General features: G+C 39.1%; 1 protein-coding gene across 6 annotated transcripts in view; it reads right to left on the minus strand.

Annotated features, from left to right (window-relative positions):
- Nucleotides 1-17955, minus strand: part of RIPOR3 (RIPOR family member 3) — a 53585-nt gene that overhangs the window by 19129 nt on the left and 16501 nt on the right. For 3 of the 6 annotated variants that reach the window (XM_080405118.1, XM_080405119.1, XM_080405121.1), the window contains 9 exons: nucleotides 12739-12867; nucleotides 8618-8764; nucleotides 5312-5390; nucleotides 4535-4558; nucleotides 4353-4406; nucleotides 3440-3589; nucleotides 2745-2808; nucleotides 2302-2345; nucleotides 1502-1627 (listed from right to left, as the gene is read on the minus strand). In XM_080405118.1, the coding sequence (XP_080261244.1) occupies nucleotides 1502-1627; nucleotides 2302-2345; nucleotides 2745-2808; nucleotides 3440-3589; nucleotides 4353-4406; nucleotides 4535-4558; nucleotides 5312-5390; nucleotides 8618-8764; nucleotides 12739-12839 (789 nt within the window). In that variant the 5' untranslated portion in view covers nucleotides 12840-12867. Of the gene's footprint in view, nucleotides 1-1501; nucleotides 1628-2301; nucleotides 2346-2744; nucleotides 2809-3439; nucleotides 3590-4352; nucleotides 4407-4534; nucleotides 4559-5311; nucleotides 5391-8617; nucleotides 8765-12738; nucleotides 12868-14153; nucleotides 14230-17955 lie in introns of those variants that run through there. The other 3 variants (XM_080405123.1, XM_080405122.1, XM_080405120.1) reach the window with 2 other exon arrangements.

Consider the following 17955-nt stretch of genomic DNA (forward strand, 5'->3'; position numbering starts at 1 on the left):
ACAGAATTTTAGCACAAGTGCCTAAAGTCCACTTCAGGAATTAGTTATATGCCTACATCTCCTTTAAAAGCCAGCAAAAGTTATGTTGCTAGGCTCCTCTTGGAACACTCTTTGGCACTCCTCAATTTTTTTTTTATTTTTTTTTTTTAAAAACTGCTATGTATTTATACTGGGCAGATTATTACGTACCAAGTGGAAAGAGCAGGAGGGTGTGGAGAACATTAGTCAGTGAACTTTCATAAGCTGACAAAAAGAGTAAAACTATCATTGTCATACAAAGTAATACAAATCTTTACAACTATTATGGGAAAACAGGGATCTGAGTTAGCCTCTCACCTGATCTTCATTGTGCAGTGGCAGCAAAAAATGCATTGTAAGCACATTTCCAAAGGCTATGCTGGCAAGATGCCAAAAAGACTCTCCTATGTAACCCAGTTCTTGCTGCCAGATAGGAGGAAACATTGCAATAGCTGCCTAACACAGCTGCCAAAACTTGAAACCCTGCACTGGCACAGTTTCCTAGTAGAATAGGATCCAGCACAGCCTTCGATCTCAGCTCCTTTTAGGCTGACAGGAGTCATGCTGCAGAGTCCAGCCCAGAAGAGATGTCAGACTACACTGGAAATGCTGTTTAAGGATTAACTCCACCTGCTAAGGAAGTGCCAGAACCAATGCCAGGGGCAGCTGCACAAGGTCTGCAAAAACTATAAGCTTCCCCTAAGGGGTACCCATAACGTGTCATCTACGCATCACAGGCCACTAGCACCAGTCCCTTACTCTTAAGGATACGACCTCTTCTGAGGCCCTTTAGAGATCTGAAACTTCTTTAAATAAGGGTATAAAGTACAGACAGTTTGTACCAGCATGTAAATGCCATTGTTCTTTGCCAATATGGACCATCTCTGGAGTAAAACATGGCAAAAGAATCTGCAGTGCACCCAGATAAAGGGATGTTTGAACTACAGATTCAAAACTTACACATGTGCAGCAGTTACATGTTTTCCAAATATGTATTTCCCTTTTTCAATAGAGAACAGAACTCCAGGCAGTTAAAATTCCACAGGGGTGATACAAGTAATATCTACACACACATCTTTTTGTCTCCACATTTAGACTTTACCCTTGAAAATCCCAGACATTGATCTAGGACTTTGTTTCTTAAAACCCAAAACAAAATACAAAGCCAAAAACCCAAGAGACTAACAAAACAACAACAACAAAAGAAAAAACAAAACAAAAAACCCCCACAAGAACCACACATACCACACTTCAGAACGTGGGAAAGCAGACACACTAATACAGTTACCAGTGCCAAGAGCAGAGGAAAAAACAGAAGTAGATGTCCATTCAGTAGGCAGAACCAATTAACTGCCATTTTTACATGGCTAGGAAAAGAAAACTACTTAAGAAGTTTGAGAAGCCCTTGATAACCTAACAGGTAAGTCGTATGGCAGAAGACCTGTTATCCCACTAATTCCAATCCAACCATTATACACCACACCTTGATTTCAAACTTCTCATGGAGATTGGGTATGAAAATCTTTTCTTCCTCATCCCATGTTTGGCTGTCATCAGTCTCAATCTTGCCTTTCAACCTCCATTTTTGGCGTCCCAGTCGCACAAACACCTAGAAACCACAAAGAAAAAAGCATGTTCGGTTAACATATCCCAGAATGTTCACTTCAGTCCATGGGTCTCACGCTGTTCCAGTACCACAGAAGCAAAGCCATTCCTTTGAGCACTATACATTTAGGAACTTGGATAAAGAAGATCAGAGACAGGAATTCAGGTTCTGGGTTTTAACTCCTTAACTCGGTGCCAAATGACACATCCCACCCATTCTACAAGAATTGCAAAACAACATTGCAATAGCAAGTGTAGCGGTACTGAAACACAAGGTACCCTGGAATTCATCTGGAACTGTTAGAAGTAGGAGACTAACCCAGTAAGATACTAAGACACGCACAAATCATGCCAAGGGCAGTCTTCCAAGAAACAGGCAGCAACTGTTACTTGATTCCAAGGCAACTTTGAAGACAAAGCCCTGACAGGTTGGTTTTGATAGACAATCACTGCTATCTTTTAAACCCTTTCATAACACTTGAATCACACCTTTCCCTCTCCCAGTCTCAGAGGCCAACATAATAGCAAGTGTGCCAAAGCACTGGTCTCATCAGGACAGTGCACACTTATCACAGTTTCCTGCTCGCCTTCTACATGTTGCACCCTTGCTCTCCTGTTCCACTACTGCAAATACACAACAGTAAAATAAAAGACAAAATTAATTGCTGTATACTGCACCTCATACTGGTCCCCTGGGCAAAGACGTGCAAAGCCCACCAACCCTGAAAAGAGAAAGAAAAATCTTAATGCTTGTAGATTCTTATGATGTCCCCCAAAGCCTCAACTTGCAATAAATAGTGACTATCACTAACACCTCCCTGTGCTCAACTCTGTGCAGAAGCTATATGACCAGCCTCAAACACTCTTAGAAGGCCAAACTTTAATTAAGCTGAGGCAAGAAAGCTTGTCAGCTTCTATGTTCAGATATAAATTACCATTGCAGATCTGTTTTATAGCACTGAAGCAAACAGAAGTTTGCCAAAATTCAGGTCAGGGTTCTCATCCAGAAAGCCAGTGGAAGCAACTGACATTGAATAAATGGACTCTCAGCAGATCAGATTGCTACGTAGGAAACACAAAATCAATTGATGGGTCTTGAAGAAAACTAGAAAGGAACATACCTTTCATCTTCAAGTGAAACTCTCCCAAATGGACCTCCAACGCCCCTTCTATAAAGCACATGTCCTAGAAGAAAGACTGAACAGTGACTATGACTGAAAAGCAGCGCAGAGTAGCTACCTTCCCAAACACACCATTTTAAAGGACTTTGGCTCTTTAAAAAAAAAAAAAAAAAAAAACACCAAAGAAAACAAAGAAAACCAATAAAAGCCCACATATACACACAGACATTTTCACTAGTGGAGGTTGATACAGGGTCCATTCATGCTACTCTTGAGAAAGAAAATCAGGGTGCTGCTTCACAGAAGAGTGGAACTACTTGAGCAGTTCATTGTCAGTTACCTTCCACTACTTGTTTTGTAAAAGTAACATAAAATTCATTATTTAGTTCTCATCCCATTATTTCCAGTGGAAGTCATAATGAACCCTAGTATTAAAGCAGAAATTCAAAAGATTTTTCACTTGCCTTCATGAATGCATGAAGCCAAGCTGAGCAAGAGCAAAAAAGCGCACAGAATTCAGGAGCTTTGCCTGTAAGGTATTTGTCTCGCAAGCTTCAGTTCACATTATGTACTTATATTTCATTCACATGTTCAATTTTTAACCCGCACCATTAGAAAACGCCATCAGCAAGTCCTAGTACATTTTTTGCTAATGAACAGCCAGGTCTTCATTACATGTGTGCAGTATTTCCTACCTCTGTGCATTCTTGGAAGTTCTTGTAAAGCTCCACTAGGCTCTCTCTGGAGGCCTTGGTGGAAGGAGACAAGGAAAAGGCATGTTTCATATTAGCGGCCCCATCTCGTAGTCTGCACTGGATACAGTAAGCTTCATAGAGTTCTTCTACCTTTATGATTTGGGAAGTGGGGGAAGAATGAACAATAGTTACCCTGGCACAGTTTTAGAAAAGAACATCAGTAGTCTTTCCTGGCGAAAAAAAAAAAAAAAATAAAATCACAAAACACACAAACCACATAAAACCAAATCCCACTATCATAGGACTGCAGAATGGTGCAACTCCTGCATTTTACAGACTGACTGGAGTGCAACAGTTTGTCGACATACCTGCAAAAAAGCATGGATATTGAAAAACAGTTACCTCTGCTATTATCAGACTAGGAGACAAGGAGCAGAGTAACACTTTGTTCAGGGAAAGATTACTTGGGAGCAGAAAACTGACTCCTTCAATACAGAATAAAACACCTACACCTTTAGCCATGTCAGAGGAGAGATTTTGTTCCTTTGGAAGAAGCTGGCAGAGAGCAGACATGCACTCTACAGAACTGCCCATTTGGCCCCTTGTGGGAAGCAGGGGGTGAACACGTAAGTCTTCCCACAGCAGCATTTTCTGAATAAACTGTTAAGAGTATGCAAACTGGCTTCACAGGCAAACTCAGGCTGGGTTGCGCCCAACATTCAGCCTGAATAGAACCATTCAAGAAAATAAATAAATAAAAATCTCCTTCTGTAAAAAAAGAGCAATTACAGCTTTCAGAAAGTACCCAGCATTATTCCCCTTCACATTAATTTTAGTCAGAGTACTTTCTATTTGGATAATTTGCTTATATAGCAGCGTAAGCCTTACATGTATAAGATATAAAACCCCTTACCTTGCTTATGTGAAACTCCAGTTTCCTGATGTATCTCTCCACAGAGCGGATTTGCTTTTGAAGAGGGGAGAGAGAAGGGGATTGAAGACATTATTTCTTAAGCATGCCTTTAAGTAACACAGTAGACACATCATCCATTTTTCTGTATTGGTAACATTTCATCTCATCCTCAATAGTCCTACCTTATCCAGGTCATAGTAGAAAGCCTAAAAGAGAAATAACACAGGCTGAACAGAAGAGCACGTGTATTTGTACGTACTAGCAACACTTTCATACTTACTGCAAGACACTATTGAGAACTCTAAGTTACACTAAGATACATTGCTTACTACAAGAAGACGGTTCAACATTTTTAGACGTAGTCTCATTTTCTGTTCATGGTTGGTTGCTTTTTGCAGATGCTTTAAATGAGACAGTAAGAGTCTCACCACCAGCTACAACAAGGACTTGGATATTGGTCATGGTACATGAGAGTTTCAGATATTTATTTTTTTAATCTAGATATTATTTCCCAAATGAAAGGCAAAGCTGGTTCTGCCAGTTGTCTTTTCATTAGCACTGCTGCTGAAGGTACTTCTAGGGACTTGTGAACATGACAGAATCTAGGTTACAAGGACACATTCACCAACTACAGAAAACAAAGCCCAATCTTTATCACCTTTTCTGTCCCATGCAGAGTCAGGTATGAACACTGATCACTAAACAGACAAGGAGATACCATTCCCATAAAGGAACACTATCTGAAGAACACTGTTAGATACTGAAAATGAAAAATCCCAAGCTTAATTCTCACATCTAGAGCTAACTTGCTTGGTAAATTTCCAATTGTGATACCCTGCTGGCCCTCACCTCAGTGCTCTAACTGGAAGACCCCCGAGAGTCCCAGGTGCGAGCAAGCATCTACTTTTGTGACTTTAAAAATAAGGTCATTAAAGTATTTAACATAAAAAATATCTTACCAATCTGGAGTTCCTTTTTGTATCTTTATGTCGACCAGAGAGATAATCCAATTCAGCCTGATGTGCTTCCAAGTATTCACTGGAGAGGAAGAAAACCCAGCGTTACATTCTTCTGGTACATTCATTGTAACATCTCCTCAAAGAATTTTTCAGCAGAATGTTATAAAGCAACCTCCTTCACTAGGAAGGCTTCTCTCCTTTCACTCTCTAGAGATGTAAACGGCTATATAAAGGGATATGGGTCAACAGATGACAAAGGGCGTTTCCATAGACAAATATTTGTCCTAAATTCAAAGTCACTCCTAGAGGAGCATCTGTGCACAACAGGTGCCAGAAGATGCTAGTTACTGTTACTTAACATTTAAAGATGCTTTATATTAGGAATCCTCCTGAATTGTTTTTACTCCTCCAGGATGTGGAATGCTACAGTGCAATTCAAGAAAGCCACCACTGCTGTCCAAGGTATATACAGGTACACACTGCACTCAGATATTCTCTATTTCTTGTTTCCCTTCATCTAAAATAGACCATGCAAGTGAAAGATAGGCTTTATTCTGGGAACGCGAGGCAAAATAAAACAAGACAGTAGAGCTGAAAGTACTACTAAAGGCAAGAGAAAAGGAGGGATGTTGGAGGAAAACAGCAAGTTCTAACACACACAGAACCCGTATCATATCTCCTTTTCAGATTTCTCTAATTACTCCTGCTTGGTCCTCTGGAAAGTTTTATGTAAATTAGAGAGGATCAGTTCATTTGTTGAGCAAGTCTCTTACAGTCACTGAGGAGTAAGAATTCATCAACCAACTCTATTTTACAATATCAAAGAATTGCAACACGAAACACGTGCACTACGAAACCAAGCTCATAGGAGTACTCCACATGTAAGGGAGAGGACGTGTCATTCAGTGTTATAGCAAACAGAGCTGAATACCATCTTTTATTATGCTAGACAACTTCTTAATGTAACTATTACTTTTTCCAGAATGAGAATTATCCTGCAAGGTGTGAAGCACTTGATGCCAGTTGGCTTCTATAGAGTTGCTTGCATGCAAGGGTTGTCCCTTAGGAGATCCCACAGGACCTTAAACTGTTTCTGCTGAGACCATCTTCTTCCAACTTTGCTTTTAATACACTGCAGACTTAGGTAACTTTTTCCTCTTATGCTTAAATGGGAAGAAAAGTCACCTGGTAAATCCTACATTATAAGACACAGTCTCCGAGCAGTCAAAATAACCTAATTTTAGACAGCTGCACTTCTTCACATTTGCTTTGATGCGTTTAATTTTCTCACTGTTACAAAACCAGTTCTCCCAAGACATCCAGTGTCTCCAGCATTCAGTTGTCTGCTCTTTACATGTACCTATTAACAGCTCAGTGCAGAAGTAGCCAAGGCTGGTGGCAGAAAAGAATTCACTTACCTTTTAGATTTAAGTATGTTAGAATTGCCAGTTTGATGTACCCAGATGATTAACAGAATAAAGAGTTATTGGAATGATACCCAGATGGTAAACAGAATAAAGAATTATTTTCTATAGCTATAAAGAAATAGGACATAAAGCACGTTCTGTACTAAAATTTCAAGTCACTCCAGCACCAAGTGGACTTAGTCTGCATCTACTTAAAATTTGGGCTTTGCATTGCTATTTGATACAGTTGTTTTCTGTAGGTTACTTCAGTCAATTAGCTAGCTCCTTAGTTTTGGCAGAACTGGGAACAAGTTCTGATCCACTTTATAGCTTCTCCTCCCTAAGCTCTGATAAATTCTAAACTCTGCAAAAACATTTGGTTTCATTATTTGCTTTAAATCTAAATACACTAATAAGACATTGACTGATACTCCTAGTGCTAAGACTTATAGTCTTTTATCAGAATAACAATGTGACACATCTGAGTTTACAATTTATTATTACAGTGCATTTTTTAGTCTTCGCTTAAGAAAGCAAACTATGATCAGAATTAATACAGTAGCAAAATTCTGAGGACAGCAGTAACATACATAAAGGAACCGTTAAGTTGGTGAGATGCCAGCAGAAAGAGTTAAAGGGTTTACAGATCTAAAGAAAGGTATTTTATCTTCTGATAGTAGCTTCAGAGTGTAAATGAAGTAACAAAGTTCCTACAACATTAGAGTAGACCTATCAACATCAACTGTAACAATTAGATGTGTATTTTTACGTAGTAAGAATTCAGGACCCAGCTAAAGGTTGGCCTGTTTCAGTCACTGATGGAGGCAAACAGCACCTAGCACCACTTCCTTTCTGGTCTATAATACCAAGAGAGCAAGCTCACCCATGTTTTATTTGCCATTTTAACACTGAATAGTATTAGAATTTCTGAGGAACTGACAGCTCCCTCAGAGCCCGAATATCCTAAATTCAGATTGCTAGCCCATCCTTTCAGCTCTCTAAGTCTGCCCACATCTGCCACATGGGGACAATGGACAAAAATCAGCCTTCAGCCTTTTCACTCAAGCCTGTACTGATGCAACATTAACTGTTTAGTCAACCATAATGTAGCACTATTTCAGACTGTTTATTTAAAGCAAGATAATGTTAGTTATATTGCCATAAAAAGATGGAGTTGTACTACAGCTGTTTCACCACTTCAAGTCAGCTGAAGTTTTCAGGTGGATCTGCTTAAACCTTTCCCTTACAACAAGCCACCCAGAAATGAAAGAGTACTTTTGAACTCCAGCATTTAATTCTATTAAAAGAAAGAGAAAAAAGAAAAGAACAAGAAAAAACCCACTAGAATATCTAACTCTAAGTGTTCTCTAATTAGCATAGGGAGAGTAGAAACAGTTTATGACCAGCCTCCCCACTGTGTCCTTGTAGGGCACACCCTCGCTTTCAGATTTGGTTTTAAGTCAGTTATTGAGTCAAAACAAACTCCACCCAGTTCCCTCTCCAGAAACTTTCTGCCAATCGCCCCCCAGGTCTGGCTGTCCCATCACTATCCAAGTCTCTGCTTGATCTGCAGACTTCCTGCATGCCACCCTGCATGCTCTGAAAACCTCCCTTCCTCAACAGAGTTCCGTGGCTCCTCAAGAAAGTGAGAATCTCCCCCGAGTTCTACCTGTCACTGATGTTTTTAGTGAAGTGTAACAAACTAGGAACAAACAAAAACATCAGAGTGCTTTGCTTGCAAGCAGACTGTCTGAGTGTGAATGAAACTTGTTTTGCAAGGTCCCAAGCCAGTGTGTGGGAAAGTCACTACCCATGTTTAGAGATGCCAGACAGAGAACAGTGATAGCAGACAAGCAGCATGACTAGGCAAGGCAAATCACAGTATTTTAAAAGTCCTTACTTAAGTCCTTTCTTCAAAGCTTCAAAAATTTTCTTCACCTGCAGTGGCTTTGGACCCCAGATAACTGCCCCCTTCTGTAGTGAATTATAAGCCTTGGGGGATTTCAGTGACATTCTTGATCTCACAGAACTTCTGCTGAGAGACTTTCTGTAAAAAGAGAAGAGAAATATGGGAAAGATGCAAAACCCGTCACCTAGGATGAGCGAGATGCCTAACCCACAAAGCTTTCAGGCTACAAGTTATATGTCCAATTCCATATAACTTTACTCAAAAGAACAAAGCTCTTTTTGAGAATACTTTAACAGATAACATTAGAAAGTTAAGGCTCAGCCCTAAATACCTAGTGCAGAAAAGTTGCAAGATTTTGTGACTTTCAACAATAATTTCAGTAAGAAGCATCTTCTCTAAGCTTTACACAGACTTGGAGAAGCCTAGTGGTTCTCTTTTATCCTTTTTTAATAAAGAAAAATTGTGCAGGTCCTGATTTCTTTGGGAAGGGGAGAGGGGCACCGAGCAAGAAACAGAAAAGCTCATTTTTATAAGAAATTAATAACAAGTTAATGTCCGCACTACTAGCGATTGTCTTAACAGACATGCACAGCAACTAGCTAAGGCCCTGTTTCTGTGTGCACATTCACACCAGCTGCTGGGTCAGCTACAGACCTAGTCAAGTAAGCCATGCTGCAGGACAAGGACATCTCACTCTGACTCTCACCTGCAATTCAGGAAAACGATGCAACAAGCTTTCGACCTGCTCAAGGTCTAACAGATAAAGCCCACATAAAAAGCCTTTAGAAATAGCTATTTCTTTGCCTGCATTCACCATCCATTTAAATGATGGCTTAGAGCCCTACCACATTTTAGAAAAGCAAGCTACCAAACCCAGACTGCATACAAGATACAATTATCAAGGTGTTTTTTCAGTGTCTAACACCTCACTTGCTTTTAAAAGGAACTGCAAAACCTACACTAAATATTGTTTCTAACAGAAGTCCCATTCACAGGACTTTTTGTGCTAACCTAAAGAGCTAGAATACCCCAAGCCATTAGTTTTATATACATAATCTACAACATTCAAACCAGAAAACGAGCTCTCTGCAAATGGTTCTTTCATACTGTCAGATTCCTGCCCGGCTTACCTCTGCCTGTACACTCCTCTAAGTCTTGGGGCTCCCTGATCTGGCTTTGTTAATACTCCCTATAAATCAAGCCTCTAAAATAAAAATATCTAAAGCAGCTTCCCATTCCACCAAGCCAAGCAGTTGCTTTCAGAGAAGCCTTCCACCTTCCAGCACAATCTCATCCTAAATTCAGCTCACCTGGAGAAATGATGAACTTCAACAGGCTTAACACTAAGCCACTGGCTGTTTTAAGTTCTAGGCATGTGACTGGAGGCCTAAAGAGATTATTAAGCTTGCTGATTAAATCCTAGGCCCAGCACACCTGAGAACTGTTCAAGCCCTATTACAGAAACTCTTTGAGTAACTACATTATTTATCCTGGTGCTAAATTTCTACTTAATTCCATTTTAAAATTTATAATCTACAAAAAATCTGATAAAATTACATGTTGCTAAACGTTCCTGGATATTTAATTTCTTCACCCTAATGATTATCTTAGGGTTTTTTATGATGGCTTAATGTAAAGTATTAATTAACCAAATCATTTGGAGCTCAGGTCACCTATAACAAGGACCATAACTGTTAAATTAGAAACCTACAATGTATTTTTGAGTATTGCATGCAAAGTGAGAGGGTTTCAACAGGAATAACACTGGAAGGGACAGTCTAGCCAACAGTCAAGCAGTTGAAAGAATCTCCTTGAAGGATCAACACTTAAAATTCTTTCATGGAAAGAAGGAAATAGCATCCAGTCCCATGCCTTAGATGAGTATTCTAATTAGCAAGATACCACGGGGAAGATAGAAGATAATTCTACCTCTTGAAATTAAAAAGCCCAAATTACTCCTAGGCTTTGTTTATTTTTGGAAAGGAGTGGACTTTGGTATTTACCTTCAGAGTTTTGGACAGCAAATCCTTAACTCGGGAAATAATTTCCCTTCAGTTGAAAGTATAGCATCTAAGCACTGCATATAGATAGGCTGGGATTTAAAACCTGCGGTTTTCCTCAGTATCTCTGCTATCTGATGTAGCCCATATGTACTCAGTGCTCTGATGTTAAGAATCCCATTTGTATGCATTTAATAGAAAAGCTAAGTAACTGACATGGGTCTTTAGGGACAGTAGCTAAAAGCTAGATGCTATGTTGCTGCTTTCCCCTGTGAACTTCATAATTTAAGTATCAGATTTCCCACTTTACAGATAACTAATAATATTTACTTCCTGTGGAGACCATTGTGAGGAAAAATGAAATAGTGTGTCTGACTGAGAGCCTCCAAAGGAAGTTGCTAAAGAAATGCAAAAGTATATTTAGCAACTGCTTAAGAATCTCCATGTGGACCTGATTTGTGTGTCATCTTTTGGATAGACCTTGCATAGGGCCCCTGCAATCTCCTGCTGTGTTTTGCAACAGTGCCTGAGGGAGAGATAAGTTAGGAAAGGGTGATTAAAAAATTTCTTCACTACGCTGGGGGAAGGCTCTCCGGTATTCATTGGGCTGTGACGGAGTATCTAGTACACAAATTTTCCTTATTGCAGTGATTCCTGAACAAAGCAGTCTGTCTAAACTAATAATGAAAAGCAACATCATAAAAAATGCATAGAGACATTTGGTTATAAAACCTTTGCAGCTAAAAGTAACAGAATAATCTTAAGGGATATATGAACTCTTCTGTTTGGAGCATTCTTACTCTGCTGGACTGTGCCTTTGTTGGAAAAACAGCTGTTCAACACTTTTCCTGGTAGATCCTGCTCCTGCTAGAACTCCCACTATGTACTTGAGCTCAAGTTTGTTTATATAATGTATTGATAGTATTTTTCTCAAGATCTTAGTGATTGGTTTGATTTCAGATGTCCAGTCTTTGCTAGGTGTAATATTATTTTTCAGCTTCCACAACAGATCTATTTATTCAAATGTGAAGACTTCTTTATTACATCACAATCATGCTAGAATTTCATTTTTGCTCATAATTTACCAAGCTGTGTTTAACCAAAAGGTTATTTCAGTCATTTGGGTCTTTGGAAAGATGTTTTATGACATGAGTCAGGTATTTTACTAATACACAATAGGATTTTTTTGAGTACAATACTTTTAGAGGCATACTTTCCAATACTTCTATACTATGCAGCTAAATTATTCACTTTGTTATTATTCTAACATGCACTGGAAGTCAGAGATTATATTAATTTTCCATTTATATATCATATCTTCTAAAAGCACTTGACAGGCTATACAGGGATCACTAAATTCAGAAAACAAGTAATAGCACTTCCAGTGGAAAAGCTGCACAGTTATCTACATAGAGCAATGCTACACAACAACTTATGATAAGCAAAAAGGGAAAAACAGTGCAGGATGGTTTAGCAGTTAGGGCGCTCAACTGAAGACTGAAAGACTGGACTGCAGCCTTGGCTATACTATAGACCTGTTGCTGATAACAGTGAATTTGCAGTGGCCTTCTTGGCCTGTTTGCATCCCTCCCTGCCTCTTTTGTGGCACTGCCGAACGCAGCCCTTCATCTCATGTAATGCTGCTCTGCCTAAACGACTCCAGGAGAACATGAGTTGTGTTCAGTTACATATTTTGCCAGGATTCACCCCTAACAGCCCCATTTTTTTAAAGATCTATCAAATTTTTAATTACCATAACTATTCAGAAGGTTTTAGTCAGAAAACATCAGTTACTACCAGGCTGCTAGCAGGAAGGGTCACAGCCCTTCGTTTTTCTAGAAGAAATGGATGCTCTTAACAGCCTGACACCTAACTGCTGAAATCCAGCCATCTCTGAAAGTACAATGTATACAGCAGTAAGATAGTATGGTGTGAAGTATAGCTGTTTATCAGTGAACCATGACCATGACCATGACCCATGAACTCAATAGTTTTAAGATAAAAATCAAGGAACGGCTTCTACACATAGATGTCTTAGGTTAAAAAATACATTCACAGTACCTAACGTCCATTGCCCAAATGATCAGGTGCTTTAGTTTTTGAGTTACTTACGCTAATTTTCTGCTTTGCACAGTGCTGAATCCAGTGAAGGAGCAGCTCCTGCTGATACCACCCCCATCACCAGGAGAGACAAATGTGAGTTTGACCGACATGATTGCCAGTCAGTAAGAGTATCAGCTTCTGAAATAAACAGAAAAACAGATGAGTCAAAACCTTCTTGGCAGTTCAGGTTTCTGTTGCTGCAAGTGCTGAGTTCCATGGAATTGGAAAGTCAGAACAACAGACAGTAGATTAAACAGAAAAAAAGACTTGTCTGCTATACATGTTTCCTCTGTTGCCATCTACAATACAATTAATATGGGACTGAGTATTCTAAAATGAAATCTCTCATGCCCTCTTCAGTTTCTGATTGATTTTACAAACTCACTATGCAAAAGCCAGAATAGCCTCAATTCACAGACGCTCTACGTTTCTGATTTTTTTAAGAACCCTGTAATTGTCCCACTGCTTAAGGAGTTCAGGCCAACCGGTGTATTTCCAGATCAGTGTGGATGCCAGAACAATACTTAAACTCCAGACTTAGTGAGGTCCAAAAAGCAGTTCCTTACATCTGTGCAGAGCCACACTGAAGTCAATGGTAGAATTGGCTGAGCGTGGCACTTAAGCCCAAGGCACAAGTCTGGTTTCAACAGTAAATTTCAGGTTCATGCTCCTCCTCTGGCTGGATTTCTTTTGGATTGCTCTCTTCTGTTTTCCATCAGTCAAACTCTTTTGCTTTCTGGAGAATTGTGTTCTCTGCCATATGTCTATAGAATCCAAGTTACAATATAAGTAACAGACATATCCTTCAAAGCAGCTGTAGAAAATCACCCAGACAGTTAATATACAGAAAAATTCCCTTCCTTCCCCTGTCAAGCTGGTGTAATGTAAACATCACAACTGAGTAAAACTGAGTAAAACAAAAAGCTGGAGTATCTATTTGTAGAGAGAAGTACAAACTCCAATAAACAGCACTACATGCTCCACACAAAGTTTGTCCTACATTACAGAATGTGCTGTGAAGAACAGTGAGCTCTTCATCTATCAGAGTAGATACTATAAAGAAACATCTGCACTCAACCCCTATGTCTGACCTTATCCCACCAGCATGGCTAGAATTAGTTAGACTAGAAGCCCAGAAATGTCAAGACTCTTTTCCTGGCTCTGCCACTAACTTGGAGAGCAACCTAACTCAATGCTCTTCCAGACTGCATATAAAGCACTGAATGGCTAAAAATACTTCCCAAGAGAAGTGAGATTTGAGAGTGCTTTGCTAATTCTGGCCTAGTCTACAAGTACAGGGAATTACTGTAAGTGACTATGCTTTAGGTATCGCTATCTACTAAAGCAGTAAGGAAAGTTGACGTGGATTTCCACAAGCAGAGACCCTGCAGTGAGCTCTGACTATTTCATTAGAAGCCACTCACTCAGTTCCCTGGGCTGAGGTCTAACACTCCCATTTCTTTGCCTGTTCCACAGGCTGTGCCAAGCTCATGAATAGATCTGCAAAAAACAGGCAAAAGATTTAGAAAAAGATGTGAAAATCATGAATCAGAGTTAAACAACTACCTGCTTTGCAAGCTAACTGATTTGTCAGAAGAGCTGTTGGGCATGGCTAGGTATTTGGAATCTCAGTGCATCAAAGTCCACATGACTCCATAGCTTCAGTAGTACCAACAGAAATCTGTTACGTGGAAAAAAATAGGTGCACCTTAATGATCGTTTAATCAAACTGTACAGCACTTAAGTTCTCTTGCTTTGAAAAGATGCCTCCTTAACACCTTCAATCAGAGATTGTACTTGCATAATATCACAGCTAAAGTTTCAAAATATTTTCTATTCTTTCCTCTAGTTTGCAGATGTTTATAAGACTGTGAACAGTCATCCCATCAAAAAGATCATTAGACTGAAAAAACTAAGCAACTTACTGAAAAATGTAATTGTGTAACAAGCTGTTCACGGAAGAAACAAAAGGAATAGCCTCATGGTTATTGACCACATCCCTCATCAAGGCTAAGCTAGATTCCCAGGATCTATTCTTCCACCCTCTAACCTAGGAAAGTTAGTTCATGAGTAAAAGGGAAGAAGAAAGTGCAGGAAAAACTTGTCTAATTTTACAGGACTCCTAAAGTCTGCATAGCATGAGACTGAAAGCCTTTGAATCGTATAGACATGAAGCAAACAAAAACAGGCAGACCCTTCAGAGGGAACAGAAAGTGGGAAACGATGAGAAGACTCCCAAAGTAAAAATCTGTGATACTGTATTCTAGATGTGAAGAATTAAGTTGGGAACGTACAGAGCCCCAAAACTCAGCTGGTGAAAGAAAGGAATTGCTTAAGTTGCCTAGACGTGATTCTTCTCCCACATGTGTTTTCATAAATATAATCCTGGTCTTCAAGAAGATAGGCTGTTGCAAATTAGTAGAAATGGGACATGAATTGGACCTCACTTGCTCATAGCCATAAGCACTTAAAAATTCTCATGGGTCATTTGTTTTGTTTAACTGCACAAATCTCAGTCCTCAAGGCCACTGACCGTGTCATGCTCTGCTGTAACGCATAGCTACATTCAAAAGCAATTCACAAGCATATTTTCACAGTTCCCTCTTATAAGAATGAAGAGAATTTAAATAATGTTAGGAAAGCACCATTAAAGGGGGTTATCTTTCTGCCTTTGAAATAATGTCGACAAAGTCAAATACCACTTGGTACAACCCTGCATATCTATTTTTTGTAGCGACCTACAAATCTTACAGCTCATTTCACACTTCTGAATAGAAGACTGTAAGTAGGATGTCAACACAACATTTTATTTGTAAGGAAGATTTATAAATGCAGTTGTTTAAACAGAGGGGTTTGCTAGCCAGAGTGTCTGTATAAAAGTGCTGAGCTACATTACAACTGCTCCTGAGAAAAAGCATCTGGGCTCATCTCAGATTCAACTTTCCCTTTAGGCTAGAAATAAATCAGATAAGGACCCCCGACACGCTGAGTTCAGATCTGTCTTCCTACCTGTAACCTCTGCTGTGTAGGCCAATGTCTCCAAATCTCATAAATACAGGTATTATACCCTGGGGAGCAGAGGAACTTCCTCTCTTTTAATCTTCCCAAAAAGCACAGAATGTGAATACAGTAGCTAGCTAGGGGCTGGCATATGTGGAGCGCAAAAACATTGGGCCAAACTGAAGGAGTCTATTGCCAGGGGCAATAGAAACACCAAACTACTGGAAAAAAACATGGAGTCTTGAACAGTCTTATAAAGCTTGAGTCTTACACAGACCTCCAAACTGCCAGGTACTAATCGTCTCGAGCATTTTAATGGTGCAATTTTGTAAGATTTAAGACTTCATGTCTCAGAAATGTATTTTTAATATAAATCAAAAGAGTATTTTTTTCAAATCAGAGTATGTTTGTTTATCCTTGTTTCAATGATTTGCCATAATAGACTATTAGCATTTAACCTTCAGTGTTACCAAGTATCCAGGCATGCCAGGCCAAACGTGAGGTTCTAATCAGCAGTGAGTACACTCAAACTGCATGTTCTGCTTCGTCTCTGTTAGTATTAGGATATTCCTCAAGTCGAATGACCTTCATCCTCTACAAACAAAAAACGGGTGTCTGTTTGTGTTTATGGCTAAACTTTTCCAGCCCTAGTCACATATTTAATTGTTTCTGGGCACAATGGTTTCAAAAATTTTATGAGGAAAATATGACTCACTGACTTCTTGCAAAATATTTCTGCTTGTGTTTGAACTTTAAATTAGTAGCCATGTTTTTCTTTTAGTACCTCCAAGAGGTTCTCTTGAACTTGATGAACTGTTGCTGAAGTAAGGTATTCATGTTTCCTTACAATTTATAATGTTCCAGTTGTGAACGACCAGTTGGTTATAGGAGACACACACTTACTTCTAGTTCTGTGTCTGCAAAAATTGTACCGACTTCTGTTTCCTTCAGCTAATTGTGGACACACACATCGAGCTGATAGCCCAGTCAACAAGGGGCTACATATGTCACTAGTATGCCAGTGCCCGCTGTTCACTGGCTTTGGCAAGCAGCAGCTGACTAACAAAATAAAAGCCAGTTTGAAATGGAAGTAAATTATTAGTCACTATAGGAAATAAACACAATGACTGAACACAAACTATCAAATGTCAATCACTTAACGTCTTAGGATCATGTTTGTGATTCTGGATACATTGTCTGATCATGACAATTCCTCTGACCACCTGATGCTAACTTACATTTTTAGACTACTATTATTTTTATTTGTAAATATTACATTAGCTTTACTTGGAAGGGCAATAGAGCCATTCTATCTTCTAGTTGTGGAAACTGAACAGTCGATTTCATTTTGTACTATCACAACATAATCCTTTTCTCAGTATCAGATGTGCTCAACATTTTATTGGAGGGACTGCAGCTCTGACCGTAAAATATGTGGCTTATATTTCTGCCTATACGGAGAATCATCTTAGTTAGTAGATTTCTGCATAGCAGAGTACATAGATTTTATTGTAGGGTTGCCACCTAGAATCTTTTTAAAGATTTTTAAATCTTTTTAAAGTCTTTTTAAAGCATTCAGAAAATTCACTTCAGCCCCACGGCAGCCAAACAAATTTGCCATTAAAGTGTATTGGTTCTATACCATTTCTACTGAAACTCTAGTTTCACTGTACGAAACCAAAATCAGTGGTGATTAAGTAGAAGAACATTCAGGGACTTTAGAGACATTCTCTGGACTTACTCCAGATATGATCTCTGATTCCCACTAATCATCTGCTGTTTCAAAAAAACCTTCCAGTCAAAAGTGTGAAGTTACTCATTCCACTTCCCTGAATTTATTACAAAATCCACCGCCATAAGTGTTTGGCTGCTGTAATTGCACCTGTATTGGGGTTTCAGCTGATAGAAATATATTTTGCAAACACTTAATAGATGAAAAGAGAACCCTAACATAATTACACCAGAAAATTTCTAACGTAAGTCAAATTTAAAGGCTGATTTTACAAACTGGGCTACATTTGTATTCTATCACATTGATGTAATCACAATTATTGTTCTTCCCCTCATTTATTTCAAAAGTCAGGAACAATGGAATTAACTAACACTTCTGAAAGCTTATGATGGGTGGTATCCATTTCAAAACATTTGCGGCAGACAATGGCATTTGGGTCTTTTATGACACTGATAAAGAAAAAAAATCAGATTGCCACAATACTGTCAAAAAAA

The sequence above is a fragment of the Falco punctatus genome, assembly GCF_963210335.1.
Source record: "Falco punctatus genome assembly, chromosome: 10".
Classification (NCBI taxonomy): Eukaryota; Metazoa; Chordata; class Aves; order Falconiformes; family Falconidae; genus Falco; species Falco punctatus.